This window comes from Penicillium manginii (genome assembly GCF_028828005.1).
Source record: "Penicillium manginii strain IBT 31320 chromosome Unknown utg000007l:1.0-2284322.0:1.0-2285126.0, whole genome shotgun sequence".
In the NCBI taxonomy this organism is placed as follows: Eukaryota; Fungi; Ascomycota; class Eurotiomycetes; order Eurotiales; family Aspergillaceae; genus Penicillium; species Penicillium manginii.
The window spans coordinates 698,460-717,024 of NW_026643108.1; the positions used below are offsets into that span (position 1 = coordinate 698,460).

At 47.0% G+C, this 18,565-nt stretch overlaps 7 protein-coding genes across 7 annotated transcripts; 3 read left to right on the forward strand and 4 right to left on the reverse strand.

Moving 5' to 3' along the window:
- Window positions 1-812: 812 nt before the first annotated feature.
- N7533_010187 (putative MFS transporter) lies at window positions 813-2,404 on the forward strand (the record flags this gene model as incomplete). The annotated part of the gene is made up of 4 exons (XM_057106837.1): window positions 813-1,431; window positions 1,484-2,186; window positions 2,254-2,326; window positions 2,378-2,404. 4 exons carry the CDS (start codon window positions 813-815, stop codon window positions 2,402-2,404), a joined length of 1,422 nt encoding a protein of 473 aa, XP_056956054.1.
- A 415-nt stretch (window positions 2,405-2,819) lies between these two features.
- Window positions 2,820-4,038, reverse strand: N7533_010188 (putative mitochondrial phosphate carrier protein (Mir1); the record flags this gene model as incomplete). Its single annotated transcript, XM_057106838.1, has 4 exons — window positions 2,820-3,204; window positions 3,292-3,711; window positions 3,842-3,904; window positions 3,989-4,038. The coding sequence occupies 4 exons, from the start codon at window positions 4,036-4,038 to the stop codon at window positions 2,820-2,822; spliced, it is 918 nt and encodes a 305-aa protein (XP_056956055.1).
- A 1,669-nt stretch (window positions 4,039-5,707) lies between these two features.
- Window positions 5,708-7,534, forward strand: N7533_010189 (alpha-amylase; the record flags this gene model as incomplete). Its single annotated transcript, XM_057106839.1, has 6 exons — window positions 5,708-6,125; window positions 6,180-6,775; window positions 6,840-6,863; window positions 6,914-6,934; window positions 7,007-7,229; window positions 7,278-7,534. The coding sequence occupies 6 exons, from the start codon at window positions 5,708-5,710 to the stop codon at window positions 7,532-7,534; spliced, it is 1,539 nt and encodes a 512-aa protein (XP_056956056.1).
- Window positions 7,535-7,961: 427 nt separating this feature from the next.
- On the reverse strand, window positions 7,962-9,199 carry N7533_010190 (glycoside hydrolase family 16 protein; the record flags this gene model as incomplete). The annotated part of the gene is made up of 2 exons (XM_057106840.1): window positions 7,962-8,306; window positions 8,372-9,199. The coding sequence occupies 2 exons, from the start codon at window positions 9,197-9,199 to the stop codon at window positions 7,962-7,964; spliced, it is 1,173 nt and encodes a 390-aa protein (XP_056956057.1).
- Window positions 9,200-11,950: 2,751 nt separating this feature from the next.
- Window positions 11,951-13,923, forward strand: N7533_010191 (MFS transporter; the record flags this gene model as incomplete). The annotated part of the gene is made up of 5 exons (XM_057106841.1): window positions 11,951-12,005; window positions 12,060-12,253; window positions 12,301-13,090; window positions 13,154-13,201; window positions 13,265-13,923. The coding sequence occupies 5 exons, from the start codon at window positions 11,951-11,953 to the stop codon at window positions 13,921-13,923; spliced, it is 1,746 nt and encodes a 581-aa protein (XP_056956058.1).
- A 484-nt stretch (window positions 13,924-14,407) lies between these two features.
- N7533_010192 (putative MFS transporter) lies at window positions 14,408-16,316 on the reverse strand (the record flags this gene model as incomplete). Its single annotated transcript, XM_057106842.1, has 6 exons — window positions 14,408-14,709; window positions 14,763-15,010; window positions 15,060-15,293; window positions 15,349-15,861; window positions 15,918-15,935; window positions 16,003-16,316. The coding sequence occupies 6 exons, from the start codon at window positions 16,314-16,316 to the stop codon at window positions 14,408-14,410; spliced, it is 1,629 nt and encodes a 542-aa protein (XP_056956059.1).
- A 388-nt stretch (window positions 16,317-16,704) lies between these two features.
- On the reverse strand, window positions 16,705-18,024 carry N7533_010193 (uncharacterized protein; the record flags this gene model as incomplete). The annotated part of the gene is made up of 4 exons (XM_057106843.1): window positions 16,705-16,986; window positions 17,035-17,226; window positions 17,283-17,718; window positions 17,771-18,024. The coding sequence occupies 4 exons, from the start codon at window positions 18,022-18,024 to the stop codon at window positions 16,705-16,707; spliced, it is 1,164 nt and encodes a 387-aa protein (XP_056956060.1).
- Window positions 18,025-18,565: the final 541 nt, after the last annotated feature.

Sequence of the window (18,565 nt, forward strand, 5' to 3'; positions counted from 1 at the left end):
CTTCGTCTTTTTAGCGTGATATCCGATCTGTCACAGGAGCAGATGTAGGAGTGAGATATAGGGATGTGCGCTTTTCTCTCCGGGGGGGTAGAAGTAGCTCCGTGCGGGGGAGATAGAACCCGTCTTGGGAAGTGGAGACACGATTTATCACGCGATGGCGCGAAGATAGGAGGAGTCATGAAAGTTGTTTCCTTTATCTTGTGGGGCCATCTACGACAAGTTGATAGTCAGCCGAGTGAAACCAGGAACCTTTATCTCTTCACGCAGGCTGACCCGAGAAGCACAGCAATTGGGGTTCGACGGACGCCATGTTACCCCAAACATTGGAGCCAACTAAGGTTGTCGACAACTCTGCTAAACAAATTCATCCGATCGATAGTCAAAATTTCCCAATTGATAAGAGAATTCTTAACCGAGCGGGGAAGAAGACCTAGCCTAAAGCATACTTTAATTGGCGTTAGGCAGTCTTCGCAAGAACAATATCTCTTACTGAAGACCCATTTAGCCCTTGATACGGTTTCCAACTCATGGGTTTCAATTCGAATTTTCCCTCGTATTGGCAGCTCAAGAAAAAATACGTGATGGATCGGCAACGTTGGCCACTATCAAATTGGTTGATTTCGGCGAGAATCCGAAGACATGCCTTACTCCGCATTGATGGTTTGAGCTAAAAGTTGGGGCTGTTCTGGGCGGAGATAACGCGCAAATGGCCAGTTTCGCTTTAAAGGGGCCAGTGAAGGGGGAAATTTTCTTATACCCTTTCTCCTTTTCTGCGTAAATTATAGTCGTTTACTCCCCATGAATCATCCACAATGACTGAAATCTCAAAAAAGCCTCAATCTGTTCTTGATGGGGACTGTCCTGAAAAGGATATACAAGTCGGCACGGTCACCGATCTTGACGAGGGAGAGTTGTTTCTCCATCAGCATGGATTCTCACAAGAGAACCTTCAGGAAATGCTTGAGGATGAACCGCGGAATAAAGCCTTAGTCCGCAGAGTTGATCTCATTCTTTTACCACTTCTTGCTGGTACCTATACACTACAGTACATCGACAAGTCAGCCTTAGCCTACTCAGCAGTATTCGACCTTTTGACATCGACAAATATGTCCAGTAATGAGTACAGCTGGTTAGCTAGTATTTTTTACTTCGCCTACCTAGTTGCTGAGTACCCCTGGAATCTTCTCGCCCAGAGAACCAGGCTGGGAAAAGTTGTGTCGGGAAATATCGTGGCATGGGGCTCGATGCTTATGATCACCGCTGCTTGTTCCTCTTTCACTGGCATGGCAATCTGCCGCTTTCTTCTCGGTATTTTCGAGGCACCTATCACGCCGTGTTTTATGATGATTGTCGGTATGTGGTATACGCGGGCCCAACAGCCATTCCGTGCTGGCGTCTTTTATAGTTGCAACGGAGTTGGCGCCATGATTGGTAGTCTCTTAACTTTCGGAATTGGACAAATCAAAACAATTGCGGTGTGGAGAGCCATATACCTCATCCTCGGTGGAATCACGATTTGCTGGGGGGGTCCTGATGCTATTCTTTCTTCCGGACGACATCATATCGGCCAAGCGGTTCAAATTGGACGAGAAGGCTCTCTTGATTGCTCGCAGTCGACTTGGCCGAACAGGCGTGATCAACCACCATATCAAATGGTATCAAATCCGAGAAGCGCTTGTGGATCCTCAAGTTTGGATATTGTTCTTCTTCACTTTATTGAATGAAACGATCAACGGTGGATACGCGAATTTCGGAAAGCTCATCATCAAAGGTTTAACTAAAGACCCGCTGACTACGGTTGCACTTGGAATTCCCCAGGGTGCCTTTCAAGTGTTTTGGATTTTGACAGGAACCTTCCTTGCATCTCGTGTTCGCAATCTGCGTACCATCGTCATGGCCATCTACCTACTTCCAACCATTATAGGTGTCTGTCTGATGTGGAAGCTAGATCATGACAGCCACAAGATTGGAATTTTATTCAGTTATTACATCATTGGGGCTTATGTTTGCTCCTTAGTGTTGGCGCTGCAGATGCCTGCTACAAACCTGGGAGGCTATACAAAGCGCAGTACTGGCGTTGCCCTGGTCTTTCTGGCATACTGTGCTGGAAACATTATTGGCCCCCCATGCATTCCTCGCCAAAGAGGCTCCTCTGTATCAAACTGGCTGCAAGGTGATTTTGGCTTGTTCCACATCGCAAGTTGCGCTGGCGCTTTGCCTTCGCTGGCTACTTACCAAACGCAACAAACAAAGAGATGCCGCATCTGAAAACGAGGGAGCTGCAGGCGTGGCGGTCGATGAGCTGGCTGATCTGACCGATTTCGAGGTGAGATACCGGTGGAGAATTCGAAGCAGAACTTTATTAACCTATTCCTAGAACCCGAACTTCCGATATGTACTCTGAGCATCTTCAGCTCGCGCGGATTATACTCGAGGGTTTTATTTTCTGCATATTGTTAAACACGTTAATATAAGTGATCAATCTCACATATGGCTCTCAGTCGTAGACGGCCTCAAACGAAAAGTCGAAGTAGAAACCAGCTGCCCGGGTGTCTATTGGTTAATCTGGACATGAGATAGTCGAGAGCAGACTGGACTAGGCTTCAGTATATTGGTAACTCCCGACCAAGGATACTTCCATGTGATTACGAATATAAGATTACGAGAGAAAGATTTGAAACAAAAGAAACTGAGCTTGTTTTCGAAGAAAATGGAGACAAAGTATTGTACATCGTATTTGAGGGATGGACAAGCCGCGAAAAAAAAAAGTTCTAATGGTAGTCTCTATTATCCTCCAACATCTAGACAAGGCGAGATCTCTATTTGGAGATCTCAACACCACCAGTGGCACCGAGGACACGCTTGATGTCACCGTAGATGGCGAACTGACCGGCAGTGATACCACCGACCATGAACAGACGGGCACCGATACCAGAGTAAGAGCCACGGAGACCAAGCTCCTTGGCGATCTTGATGAGGCGGGAGACAGTGCCCTCACCGGGAGCGCCCTGAGTCTTGTTGATCTTGGACAGCATGGTGTCGGCGGGCTGGGAGATGATGGCAGCAGCGAGACCGGCGATCAGACCGGAACCAAGGTTGACAGCGGTCTGTCCACCGGTGGAGAGGGTGCTCTTGTCAACGGACTTGTAGATGGCCTCGGAGACCTTCTCGAAGACGACGAACTTGGCCATGGTGTAGGGGACCCTGGTAGAAGAACCTGTTAGTAACCCATGTACGGGGGCCGAGCGCATGTCTTTCATCACACCAATTGGTGTAAAATGGTGAACTTACTGCTTGAACAGGATGGGTCCGAATCCGGAGTAGAAGGCACCGATACCCTCCTCCTTGGCGATACGGCTGAAGCCGCCGAGCAGGCCGGAGGCGAAGGTAGGCTGGGAGACGAGACGGATACGGGTGGCCTCGAGAGGGCACAGGGCAATGTCGGCCATGAACTCAGCACAGGCGGAGGAGGCGAGGTAGACAGCGGTACGGTTGTTGGCAGCGGTCTCGTAGCCGAGCTGGGTGATAGCCTGCTGCTTGAAGAACTCGTAACCACCGAACTTGAAGGCACCCTGGAGGAAGTAACCGGCGGCGGTAGGACCGAAGCCAGTCAGGAGAGCGCCAGCACCCTCCTTCTGGATGACCTGGCGGAAACCACCGATCATACCACGGTTGTAGGTGGCAGGGTCAAGCTGGATACGGGTCTTGACGCTATATTGAACAAACAATGCGCGATTAGTAACTTGATTCCATCGCGTTGATTCCATCGCGCGATACAGTCTTGTCTCGCTGGGGCGGCGACTGGCCCATTGATGGGTAAATCGGAAGTGCTTCAACTTACACATCGAGGGGAGTGGCAGCACCGTGGGTGACGGAGCAGCAGACAGCGCCAGCGAAAGCGAAGCTATTTTGCGAAGATGGTTAGTCGGAGCCGACTCGCTGGGATGTATGAGGAGGACAGCATAAAAGCGGCCAAGTCGAGACGAACCGAGAGTAGAGGTCAAGGCCCTTGGGCGCGTCAGCAGCGGGAGCGGCCATTGTGTTGATGTGGAGGATATGGGGTGGTTGAGGGGAGATTCAAAGACGTAGAGAACGAAGAGGAAAGGAGAAAAAGATTTGAAGGCAGGGATGGGTCCCGGAGGCTGGGCTCGGGCCAATCCGGAGACATCGGCTCAGCACGGCTTGTGTCCACCATCGCCCGGTCAACGGGTATATTGTAGTATACTGCTCTCTGTAGTGATTAACATATGCAGATCTAGTATTATTCATTTGGATGAATTTATTGGAATTTATCCTAATTTATTTACTTTAATTTTCCCCCTTCGTTGCCCTGTCACTGGTTGTAGAAAAATTCTATCGGGATGTTTGCCGGTGAGCACCGATTCTCCGTGAGGCGCACCGAGCGCAACATAAAAGCACGCATTATTTTTGCTGTAGGTAGGCAGACTGTCGGATTGTGATCAAAAATTGATGGACGAGATCCCCTAAATGCTCCTATCAGGCTATCTAGATAATTCGCAGTATTTTGAGCTGCAGGCCGGATCTATCAAACTATTTATTTATAAAACATTCCACATAAATGCATTCCATCTGAAAGAATTAATCCTCAAGTCACAGAGACAGGCACGGCCTCTAGCCGGTCAAAAGGCTCGACGTCACATGTGGGACACCTGGCGGCAACGATGGGGCCCAACTGGTGGCCACCGATTTTTCGGGGCCACCAACCTTGGAAAGGGTCGTTTCCACAAATCAGAGCCCTTCTCTGAGCCCTGTGATTGGCCATAAGAGGTCTCGGAACGCAGGATTGGCTAGTCTGTATACTGGTCTAAGAATATAACCTGCAAGTAGCAAAGGCTACAATTTGTACTAAATTTTTTTCGAGATAGGACCAAATCTTGCTGTAGGAGAATAGTGTGACAAAATAATAAGCACCGTGACCATAGCGTAAAGTAGAATCACCCAGTGGTCAAAACGACAAATATTGACTCGATTGCAAAGGTTCACCCCCGGGCGGTGGTAGATCAATAGTTGCGTTCGCCAACGCTGAGAGGGCCATTCTTAGTAAAATTGTCTTAAAGCTTTGACGATTTTGTAGTCTGGTTGGGCACAGCTCCCTTCATGAGTGGCTGGTGATAACGAACTCCGCTGACTCCGGAACTTTTATATACTATGTTCGTGGAGAGGCCAAAATTAGCGATTTCAAACGTGGAAACTTGAAGTACATCGGAAATCATAGATCTATAACTAGTAGTAGTAGTAGTAGGCATGATATAGGAAATTGGTGAATCTTGATCCAATTCAAGTTCCAGCCTTCAACTCCCTCTGCCAAAATCACACCTCGAATCACGACCAATTGTTGAGCCGTTACTAAGAAATCCTTGCATACCCGTCAAGGTAGATCGTACAGCAGGGGGTTCCGTGTCACTTCCACCACCTCTGCGGCCCTGCTTCTCGAAACTGCAATCTCACGTCGAATAAATCGCGACCGTTTCAAACAAAAATGTCCTGATCTTATTCCCTCACTGTTCACGAGCCTGGCCGACGAATTTTATTCGGTTGTTCTCAAGACACGTGGTAGTCGGCCAGATGTCGTCCCTACTGAGCTGCTGTCTAAATACGAGGCGGAAAACGGAGGAATGGAAGGAAATCAAAGGTAGATGTTTCCCACCGACGCGATCAGAATGATAATACCGAGTACTAATTTTACATGTCCCTCGAAGCCAAGGAGGATTCCGAGAAGACGCCGGAATGGACCCTTCCGTTAAACCCTATCATGCTTCAGGGGTTTGAATGGCACGTGCCAGCTGACCAGAATCATTGGAAACGCTTACAAAAGGCTCTCCCAAACCTGAAAGACATTGGAGTCGATAATATCTGGATACCCCCGGGATGCAAAGGTATGGAATCGAACGGAACGGGATACGATGTTTACGATCTCTATGACGTGGGCGAGTTCTACCAGAAAGGCTCCCGGGCGACACGATGGGGCTCTAAAGAAACTTTGCATGAACTTGTACAATCTGCACAAGATCTCGATGTTGGAATTATCTGGGATACCGTCTTGAACCATAAAGCCGGGGCCGATTTCACCGAGAAATTTCCGGCCGTGAAAGTAGACCCTGAAAGTATGTCCTTTGTCTTGAGCCAGGATGGTTTAACAAAGAATTGACATAATGCAGACAGAAATACTGTGATCTCAGAACCAGAAGAAATTTCGGCTTGGGTTGGATTCGACTTTCCAGGTCGCAAGGGAAAGTACAGCTCTATGAAATACCATTACCGACATTTTAATGGCGTGGACTGGGATGAATCTCGAAAAGAAAATGCCATATACAAGGTTGCCGACCCCCAGGGGAAGTGGTCTCAGGATGTCAGCAACGAACACGGTAATTATGATTATTTGATGTTTGCAAATCTGGACCAAAGTCACCCCGAGGTGCGTGCCGACCTCTTTAATTGGGCGGAATGGATTGGAACCGAGTTCGCTCTCAGCGGGATGCGAATAGACGCAGCCAAGCATTACTCTGCTGCATTTCAGAGAGACTTCGTGGACCACCTGCGAAAGACGGTGGGAGAAAATTATCTACTAGTTGGCGAGTACTGGCGAGGAGAGGTGGAGTATCTTTTGAATTATCTCAAAATAATGGAAGGTCGTGTCTCGCTATTTGATGTGCCACTATTGGGGCAAATTTCAGAAACGTCTCAAACAGCCGGTGGTGACCTCCGAAAGATATTCAAAGGCACATTGGTGGAACATAGCCCTGGCCACGCCGTGGTAAGAATACTATGCAATCGGGTACGGAAAATTTTCTTTTGCTGATCTCGGGTGTCACTGTCAGACATTTGTGGGAAACCATGATACTGTAAGTTGTTATCTATTGGTTCTAGCTTAACATGTCCTGACCTCTCAAAGCAACCCGGCCAGTCATTAGAGGTATGTTACTGGCATATAGATATGATATGGAACCCCCTTCTGAAGCTCTGTTTGTACTGATAGAAGCACTAGACAACAGTCGTGCCATTTTTCAAACCAATCGCCTACGCATTAATCCTTCTGCGAAGTCAAGGCCAACCTTGTGTCTTTTATGGTGATCTATACGGACTCCAAGGTGGACCAAATCCTTTGAAGTGTCGATCTTGCAAGGAAAGGCTTCCAATATTGATGCGCGCGAGGAAGTTATATGCTTATGGCGAGCAGCGGGATTACTTCGACAAAAGAAATTGTATAGGTAAGTCTACAAGGATAATTACTTGGCCACATTCTCAATATTCCCTAGGGTTCGTGCGATATGGAAATGTGATGTATCCTTACGGTCTTGCTTGCGTCATCAGCAACACCACTGCTGCATACAAGAGGATGTATGTGGGGAGACGACACAAAGGAGAGGAATGGTCAGATATACTGGGATGGTGTCTCGAAACAGTCATCATCGACAATCGGGGCTATGGAGTTTTTCCTGTGGCCGCGAAGAGTGTGAGCGTGTGGGTACATGAAAGAGCATGGGGAAGAAAGAGCCTCACTCGACCATTGTGAGTATTCCAACACCAATACCGGCGTGGTTTCCTCCTTTGCTTGATGAAATTCTCTGGTTTAAACTAATCAAGGAGATGGTCATAGTAACGGAAATATTTATCAACACTAATTCACTACTAGTTAATACAATAAGGTCGTCTTGATATACTAGTATGACATGCTTTATGTTTTAACTGGGATTTACACAACGTCATACAGGTACTACCTAGGTAGTATTTACTCGGCGATAATAGCTCCTGAGAAGTTGAGCATATCGACAAATGACATCCCCAAATTATCAAGATTTGTTTCATTCTCGTCAGAGGACGAATTCTAGGGTCTATTGCAGAAGTGGTGTTATGTTTTGTGAAGGGCTGGGTGCCTCAACTCTGGCTTAGAAAAACAATTCTCGGTAGACAATGAGTCTGGGTATAATAACTAAAACCATCTAAGAGGAAGTGTACACTTTAAAGCTCTTAAACTCCCAGTAAGCATTTTCGAAGGCGGCCCCATTCTCCGCTGCGTATTTTTCGCATGTATCCGGGCATTGATAAAGTGTTTTGTAATATGACGATGCACCGGCGAGATCACCACAAATGTCGATATTCGCGATGATGCTTTGGTTCTTGAAATGCGAACCAATGTCGCATCCTGTGCTTGGAAAGTCCGCCAAAGCTTCGCCCCATGTAGATGGATCTGGAGTACTAGTGGTGTTGGAAATGTCGGATGGGATGTCGTCGCGCGAGAACATCCACATGCGAATGCCGGCGTCGCGCAGCTCCATTGCGTAGACCTAATCAAACTTTATTAGTAATGCCGGATAGGACTATAGAATATTAGGAGTCACAATCAACTCACCCCTCCGCCATTATCATTGAAAGTTTCACCGTAAGTCGCCGTTTTCCCTTCAACACCACAACCTGCGTTGTCATTTGCAGTATTCAGACAATTGGTGTACTTCGCAGTTCCCGTTTCTTTTCTTCGGACGTTCATCTTGCATCCGCTAGTTGTATGTAATGTCATTTCATTGCCGTTCGTACCGTTGTTGTTTGATTCCATCACATCGATTTCTCCGTGCGCTGGCCAATTACTTGGGTCTGTAAGCCACAGGGCTGGCCACGTTGCACAGCCATACGGTGTATGGGCGACGTCAAAGATGAATAAACCACTGTCATATGTGTTGGTGGATGTGATACGAACAGAGCTGCGGCCGTTCGTCTGATTTTGTGTGCTCGTATCAACCCTGATCACAGCAGATGATTCAGAGGCGTATGTCAAGTTCATTTGTGATGCAGTTTGCGAGTTGACATATTGGACAAACCCATTAGTGGGATCGGTGGTAGAATAATATTCAAAGTTGTCGAAGAAAGATGACCCAGAAAAGGTATCCTTGAGCGTATAATTTAATTGTGAGTAGTTCGGATATGCTGCTGCCTTGGTACCCTCAACGGCCCCCACAGTCACTGCTATTATGATGACCACAACGCAAGCTGCTACAATCAACTTTCTTCGCAGTGACCAGCCACGAACGTCATACCAGGGTCTCTCGATTGGAGGTCTTGCGACGACCTCTGAATAGCGGGGTGGTGCCTGCGTTGGGTAGCCATATGGTGTGCCACTTGGATCATCGAATGAAGGAAATTGGGAAGTTGCATGTCCATAGCGACTGTAGTCACCAGCAGACATTTTTTTGTGGAGAAGAGATCGAATCCTATTTCCGGCGGGCTCTCTCTAGTATATCAGAGGAAAATTCAGGAACAGAAAGAAAAAGAAAAAGGGACTGCACGATGATAATCTTATCACAAAATGGTATGTCAAAATTTGGGTTGAGGGATCAAACAGAAAATTCAACGTAGGGAAAGTACCTACTAGTACTAGCTAGGTATCACACTGCTCAATGGATTCCAGAAAAATTACTGGTCCATCGCATCTGCTTGCCAACGGCATTGTCACGGTATGTCCGTTGCGCCGCGTAACCGGTCTGCGCCAAGAACCCCACTTTCAGGATTTTATATTCTAACATTGAAAGCTTTCTCGAATTTATGTCATGCCCAGGTGTCTCTGAATCGCCAAGGGCATCCTGATGTAGTTTAATCTTATTTTTAGAGTATCACTAGTACTAGAGTATACTATCTCTACCGAGAAAGAAACGCTTACGTGCGATCAGTCTTCTCGCCGCACTCTATCACTAGTAATACTAGTAAATAATCCTGTCTAAGTCCACCATTCCGGCATTGGGTGGAGAGGGTGGAAATATTTTGGGACATTTAATTGTCTTGTGTCAGACTGACCTTGACAATCTGGCTCAGTCAAGGCAAAAGGCTGCCAAGTGGTGCAGGGCTCCACGCAACTGACGCGTAACTAGCGCCCCTGGCGGCAAGTCACACATAGCACAGCCCACAACCACGGCAAGAATATCAAACAGCTTCCTGCCGTTGTGGCTTTTAAATGGAATTGAGATTCAGAAATAAAACCCTGGAGATTAAAAAAATTCCCCGTTACTTCCATTGTTTCTCACTTTATCGATTTTACTACAATGTTTGTGATCTGCACATCGACGTCATCATGCCTGCTAGTATGTGTTCAAGACCTGCATCCTGTTCTGAGATAGGTACTAGTTACTCCGTATGTTCCCACAGCTATACTACGGATGATCAACGCTGAAGTTGTATCGTCCGAAGGGCTTGTTCTTAGCGTCAGCCTTTTTGTATACTATCTGGTTCATACTACCTTTGAAAGCATTGAAGATCCGTACAAATAAAAGTTTTGTCAAACCAATAGACGTGAGTGATCCAATCCCATCAGTGAACCGTTAAGTCAAAGCGTCTAGAACGCTACGGTACTCATAATATTGTCATATCACGTTGGTTCAGACCCAATCAAGCTACCCGGGAATCACAGTGGCTTGATAGACTTGTTGGGTCTTGCTGCCAGCTGCATAAGCCGTCTATCGTGGTCGGAGCGGTTGAGCCAAACACTCATATTTCTTTCAGTTCGTATAGGATATTAGCAGAAATCTTGCTATTGATCTCCAGATATTCTACACCCGACAATAGTTTGTTGTGCTGCTGTTTTGTCCAAGTTGATGCGATATCACGTGATCCATTCAATTTCGCCGAAAGGCGACGATGTTCAGTTAGCCATCTGCATCGTACCTGGAAACTTCTCGCGCCCTCCAAAATCGTCATACTTTGAAATCTCAGGTTGGATACAGTCAAAAATCCTTCCCCAAGCCGAGCGTTTTAATGTTCTTCCCTCAAAGCCTTCTCGAAGTCTGTTCGCGGGCGGTCAGCGTGAATCGGACAGAAGTCCGACCACAATTCGGGACGCATCCGGTTCGACGTCGGGAATTTGACGCCCCCTGACACAGGAAATTTCAGACGAAAACAAACATCAAGACCTCAAATTCGCCGTCCTCGATCACGAACAAACACAGGAGGGTGAGAGATATCAGCAGATTTCGTTCGTGATGAGAACCGGCCAACATTTCCAACGCCGGCTTGATATTGACAGGTGGAGTCGCAGTCGGCCAAGGGTCCCGATGGAATGAGTCAAACCCACCACCTCGGTAGTCAGGCTTTGGTGGCCCTCCACAGGCCCTTCCCCGCGCCAAGGGCCTGTGGCTGCTAAGACTTTGGTAGGGATTGGGTCGAGGGAGCGTGGTAGATGCCTTTGATCATGAGAACATGTTGCTCAACCTCCAGACCGATCTGGAGCGTTGATCCTTGAAAGCAATCCAGCGCAATCCCTCGGTACATAGCCAAACTAGGTCTTTGGGTTGATCTGCATGGCATTGACCCCTCCTTGTTGTTGGAGAACTGACTGCCCAAAGACCAGGATGCATGCGGTCGAGGTATCTCTATACCGTTCCTGTTTGTACAAACTGAAGGATTTTCTTTCGCCATGTCACGATAATTATAGATTCTCAGGTCAGTGGCTAATTGGAGCTTCACGGGACATCTCCTGTGAAAGTTAACTAGGCGATTCAAGTACTAGACTGAAGATTGCCACCTGAAAATCTTTCAAATCTTGGGTCCTGCCCCGTAAACCAGAGTTTCTTAGAAGCCGTCCTAACCGAGACAATCCTGGTCGTATCTTTGATCAACACGTCCGAATACCTAATTAGAATTTATTGGGCAAGAATTAATTGCTATAGCACTGAAAATTATCACCTGCAGATATCTTGTCACGCCCTAGGGTGTAGAAAATGCCAAATGTGGCAGATGGGGGTGGAGCTCGAACCACAAAAACATACAATTTTCATTTGTCTACTCCTCCGCAATTATAGAGTGGATTCGGGACCCTGCGAAAGTGGAGCCGGAATCGCTTTCCTGAATTTTCGATGTTACAATGCCCTTTAAAAGCCGCCATCCCACCTTTTTTGATCGTCATCAATCGATTGCTTGGTGCTTGAATGGGTGACCCAGTTTGTTCATAATGTCGAACCATTTCCCCACGGAGGAGAACCTCCAAAAGGTCATGTCCGCTACAGGTACGACTTGACACAATGTTTACCTTTTCTTGACTCTAACCTGAAAATCCACAGAGGGAGTAGCTGTCTCGCCTCATGACTCACATGATTCCCATCGTGATTCCTCAGATCAAGAATCAGAAGTGACCCATGAGCCCATCCAGGAGCGATATGACAATCCGTCATATTCTCGTTTTCGCCGGGTAGCCTCGAAGACAGTCGTCTCATTTGGTCCAAACGATCCAGAGAATCCAGTGAACTGGCGCAAGGTAATGTGGACATACTGGAGGTCTTGTGCCATATTAACGCATTACAGACAAGGAAGTTCCTAGTCCTAGGATCGGGTGTCATGCAGGTCATGAACAGCACCATTGGGTCCAGCATCTGCTCCAACGCCATCCCTCAGATTGCAGAAGAATTCAATATCAAGAACCAGCAAGCCCTTGTCCTGCCAATATCTATCTTCCTGGTGGGCTATATCCTGGGTCCCTTATTATGGGGTCCTAGCTCGGAGTACTTTGGACGCAAGAAGCCATTGCTAGTTGCGTATTGTGGGTTCGCAATCTTCACCCTAGCGTGCGCCGTGGCCGACTCATACGCATCTTTACTGGTATTTCGACTTTTGAATGGTATGATGGCTTCAGCACCGATTGCTACTGTCGGTGGACTCTTTGCCGATGTTCACGATGATCCCACTCGACGAGGCCGCCTGATGGCTTATTTCATGGCATGCACAACATGCGGGCCTATTATGGGACCATGGATTTCCGGATTCGTCGCTGTTGTCAGCTGGAGATGGTGCTTCTGGATTGGTTTGATTTGTACCGGCGTATCAATGCCCTTGGTGATCTTCATGCCAGAGACCTACGGTCCTGTCGTCTTGAAGAACCGTGCCCGGAAGCTGAGGAAAGATACCGGAAACTCCACCATCATATCACCTTTGGAACTGGAAAGTCGAAACATCCGCGTGAAATTCATTACCACGATCTCCCGACCTTTCCGCATGATCATCCACGAGTCGATTGTCTCATTGACGTCCTTGTACCTTGCACTTGCATATGCGATCTTCTATCTCTATTTCGAGGCATATCCCATCATCTTCCAAGGTGAGTAATATCGGATTCACATTGCTTACCTAGGCATCATTGATATACTAATCAAGCCCCAAGGAATCTATGGAATGAATGCCGGTGTTTCAGGCCTAATGTTTCTACCCAGTGAGTACAAATCGAGCGAATACTTGCGTACTTGGGTCACTTGTGCTGACGCATATCTTCTAGTCGGAATCGGTGCAGCACTTGCTTGCGTTGTTTTCCTGTGGTATGATGGCTACCTAGCCCGCGCTAAAGCGCGCAATGCCGAATGGGCATTTATCGAAGAATATCGAAGACTCCCTCTTGCTTGTATTGGAGGTCCACTTTACGTGATCTCCCTCTTTTGGGTAGGATGGACGGCCTCGCCAAATATCCACTGGGTGGTACCATTCCTTTCGGGCATTCCATTTGGCGCGGGCTATCTTTTGATCTTCATGGCCATGCTCAACTATCTCACCGATGCATACGAGACTCTGTCTGCCAGCGCCCAATCGGCTGCTAGCTGTACCCGAAGCATATTTGGTGCTGTCTTGCCACTCGCCGCGAAGCCAATGTTCGATCGACTTGGTGTCAACTGGGCCTGCAGTCTCATTGCCTTCCTCAGTCTGGGTGTCTCCATCATTCCGTTTGCCTTCATCCGTTATGGCGACCGCATCAGAAACAACAGCAAGTTCTGCCAGGAGCTCAAGCGTATCAAGGAGGCTGAGAAGCTAGAAATGGAGAGGGAGGAAAGCGGCGAAGGTTCAAATCAACTTGAGCCCGTACAGTCAACTGCTACTGGACGCCTCTCTAGAATCGAGACGGCTCGAAGCCACGCGGAGAAGGCCTCTATCATTTGTGGCTAAGTTGACGACACATACTACGACACGATCTTACGACCCTTATCTGCCTGCCCAAGCTGGTTTCCGCTTTGGCTCCCAGGCTCAAAAGTGTTCTTTTCTTTTTCTTACCCCCAGCGATATTCATGGATCACACCGTCTACACACCGTCTTAATTTAATGCATAAACCAAGTCCACTTAATGGGGCCTACATCTGATGCTAGCCCTGATTGCCAAGGTTGGCGATCGAGTAAAATTGATTCTAAATCTTTTGTCCATCATTCTGGTTATTCGACCTTCCACAGAAACTAGATAAATATCTTCCAAGATTCGGTGAAGTGGTAGAGTGATCGGTAATACAAAACCGAGTCTTTAGGTGGTTTGAGATCAATGTAGCTTCAATGGCATGGAGACTGAATCTTTATTTCTAAATCATGTCGTACCTAGGTAAATTCCAAAGAAATTACTCACAGTTTAACAAATTCAAGTGTGGACTGTCAATGGGCTATTTTAATCCTTCTTCAAACCGACTTTTCCGGCCTTGCGCAAACCCCAAGCCCCGATCACAGACGCAGCAACCATCAAGCCGAAGCAGGTCCAGAAAACAGCTCTGTATCCAACCATAAGGGCGTCAGGAGAGTTCTTGTTGGTGTAGGGTGATCCTTGTGTGACACCAGCTGAGATTATGGCGAAAATAGTCAGTCCAATAGAGGTACCGAATTGCGCAATAGTGTTGAAGACGGCGCCTGCAAGTCCCTGCGTTTTGGGGCTGAAAGAGTCCGCGATAATAAGATTGGCGACCGTGAAAATCACTGGGAAAACTCCATTAGCAACCTCAAACCACCGAGAAAACTGCTTCTCTTACCATCAGCTGACAGAGGGGCCAGAAGAACTGCCCAGAAAGCACAGTACCACCATGACCACTTTGGATCAATTATGGCCAGCAACAAAGGCGATCCGGCACTCAAAACTGTTGTCACCAAGACAAGCCAATTTGCGCGAAGGCGATGCACGAGAAGCCCGGTCGCAAGATTGAGAACAATACCGATTATGACGTTGGGCATGAAACGGATAGCGGCTTCGAACGCAGATAAATTCTGGACTTCTTGGAAGCTTTTCGATCGATTAGTATTATTCAATTTCATGGCGATTGAAATCTTACAAAAGACTCAGTATTGTTTCCATGCCATTCAAGACAGCCCAGGAGAATAGAACCATGACGCAGATGGAAGCAAATGCAGTGTTTTTCCATAGCGAGTTCGGAATCAGTGCCGACTTTCCGGACTGCTCTCTCCATCTCATCCAGTACCAAAACGCGGGAATCATGGCACCCGAGATGCAGAGAAGTGCAAGATTGTCTGGGTGACGAATGTTCGACGGTTCATCGGTAATTGCACTAGATAACAAGTCAGTGTCTGATTTTGAGATCGAATTTGGATGAGAAAACTGACGAGAAAACGTAGGAGATGATTCCTAGACAGGAGCTCGATAGAATGATACCGATCCAGTCAATCTCTGTGCGGAGGCGATAGAATGTGATAGGCTCTCTCGGTTTATCCTTGGGAAGCTTGAAATAGTTGACTGCCATCAGTATGAAGGATGCACCGGCGCAGAGATAGTATCCGAATCGCCAGCCCAAGTTCGCCGATGCTTGAAATACGCCTCCAAAAACGAGACCAACGGAAAAGCCGAGGGGCTGCCCAAGTCCTATGCAGGCAAAACCGATATTGCGTCTTTTTCCGATAGGCATCATATCCGTCAAAATACTGAACGCCGTTGGTAGACACATGGATGTTCCAACGCCTTGGAAGGTGCGAAATAAGATCAGCTGGATACCGGTTTTGGCGACACTGCAGGCCAGGATGAAGACACCCATCAGGAAACAACCGATCAGGTTGATGGGTCTGTTTCCAATAAAGTCGGCAAGTGAGCCTGACAATAGAAGACAGCATCCATTGGAAAGACTATAATTCAGATCAGTGAGATTGTCACGGTCGTGAGTTGAATATGAGATACGTACGAATAGACGGAAACAGGCCTTCAAATTCCAAGTCATTGTTAGTCATGTGTTAATTTTTGAGTTAAGCTTGTCGATGATAACTTACCACAGCAGCAGATTGTCTGGAAGCCCCAAATCCGTCGCGATTGAGGGCAGACCGACAGTCAAAAGGCCCCCACTCATACTACCCACAAACGTGATGCCCGTAAGCGTGGCAATGAGAATAACAGCCCGAGCCCTCGATAATTGCAAATTTTGATTCGCAGAGCTACCGTCACCGGGGTCATTTTCATGGGCAAAAAGACGATGAGTCCGTGAATCCCGCGAAATCTGGGATGATAATCGGAGTGTGGACGCTTGGCGTGAGTCATCTACCTCCATGGGCAAAATCGGACTCTGGGTGAGCACTGTGGTAGCCATTGTGCCGAAACTGGTGATCTATTCGCTGTTGTTGCGACGTCTAATTACCTGCAGAAGATCAATTTCAGAATTTGCCCAGGTTACAGTCCTGGAGTGGGGGATGGGGAACGGTCCCGGGGAATTAGTCATTTTGGCGTGTGGGGCGGGCTTGGCTGACAGTAGACTTCTGCTTTGGGGTACATACAAATATTTGGAGTGCTCAAGTATCGCGTCGACCTGTGTAAGCATGGATGGGTTAACGTGTTGAAGTAGGGGTGGTGGTGAAGTGGAGTATTCAGTGAGATGAGGAGTGGAAGGAGGTGAGGAACCTTCAAGTTCCAATGTTGCCCAGGTGGCCCTTCAACGACAATTCAACCTTTGAAGTTTCTTGATAAGGATTTTGATAGGTCTAATTCAATTCAAATCGCAACTTTGATCCCTGCGCTTCCGTATTTTCTGATTCCACGGCTGTCCTTTTCCCTCTAGACTGATCAATATGATCCTTCAGCCCTTTGTCAAAACTGAAAACACAAAGAAGCAAGTTGACAAGTGTGCATGCAATCAAAAAAATCGCTATAGAAGCAAAGAAGAATAATGACACTCGATAAGAGCTTAAGTCATCATTGCCTTCGGAGCGATACATCGTCTTTAAAGTTTCAGCTATACCGGCAATGATACCGCAGAGGCAAATCTATCAAAAAATCAGATGACGAACTAGCACTGAAGTAATATGACTCACCACGGGGATAATCATGGATTTGGCTTTCTCCTTTTGACAGAAGTGCGCAGCTAAACACAGCCCCACGATTGCGATAGGGACTAGAGCTGCGTTTATAATAAATTCGTCGCCCATATGCTCCAATGCGAGGAGAAATTGCAATTGACTACCAAAGATGAAGAAGAAGTCAAACTTGAGTAGAGCGATGAAGATCTATCAAGTATCAGTCAAGGATATCTTATCAAAGCAGGGTTCAAAAGCGCCCAAACCTGATAAACATGGTAGCGCCGATTCATCTTCAAATCGGCACTGATATTCTTATAAATCTGCCATGAAAACTCCGCAAATAGCTTCCATGTCACAAATGTCATGATGATTGTAGCTGCACCCAATATTATTGGAATCAGCATGAGTTCGACTTGATATAATGATAGTATATCAAAACTCAAGGCGCCATCATTTGCGAGACTTGTAACGGTATCCATCACTTCAGATACTTGAAGGATGCCATATGTCAGGAGTCCGAGATTGCAAATGCAAAGGCCCAGCAATTGAAATGTGTTCTGGCGTCGCAATGCGTCGTAAGATAGAACTAGCTCATACAGGAGAGCAAAGATGTAGAGACCGAGGAATGATTGGAGAGGTGATGATGCGTCAATTTTGCCATCCTGTGGAATGCGATCGGAGATGCTGATAAAGATCCACCTGAAAATGGTCAGCCCGTGAAGCTGAGTTCGATCTTAATTGGATGATTAACGTTTCAATCGCGACAGCGACAATAGTCTCAAGAATCACTGTTATCAAAAAGGTGCGCGTCCACAGTGTATTTGGAAAGTACAGCCATGAATGAAACTTTTCGTGCGAAATACACGGGTCTTTATCGGGAATCGGCGTGCCAGGCTCTGATAATTCGCTGAGCTCGATATATGTACCATTTTTGTGGGAGAGAGGTAGTATTAAAGAGCTTTGGTTATTGCGGCGACCCGAATTGGATGTGGCTTTAGAAGCCATCGTATTTCGCGGCTTAAAGATTTAGAAGGCGTGAAAAAGATGGAATTTATCGATGAAATTATAAATAATTGTACGGTAAATAAAGTTATTAGGCTGAAATTTTTCTATGCCAGTCAAAAAGGGGAAACGGACTGTGGAGTACTATCAATCCGAATACGAAAGCGGGGCGCAGAGACAGACTATGCATTGCGAGGCCACTAGGGTGCCAGGCCACACTCAACCAAAGTGTACTGACCCCATCAAGTGGTTCATCACGCAGTGCAGCTAGAATATGATACAAACGCACGTAATGATGGGACTTTTTATCAAAAACAAAGGAGAAATGTTCAATCTTCCTGGCCTACGAGGGTATAAGTTCTGGTAGTCTCATCCGGCGAGCCAGAATTGGCGAGAGGAATTAACAATAGAGCTCCAGCATGCTTGTTGTTCTTCTTGGTCCGTTTTTTCTACATCCACATTATAAGCCTGGGATCCCAGCTGCTACACAGGCTAAGGCGACGAATAACCCCGTTGTCTAGCTGGGTCGATCGAATCTATTCAA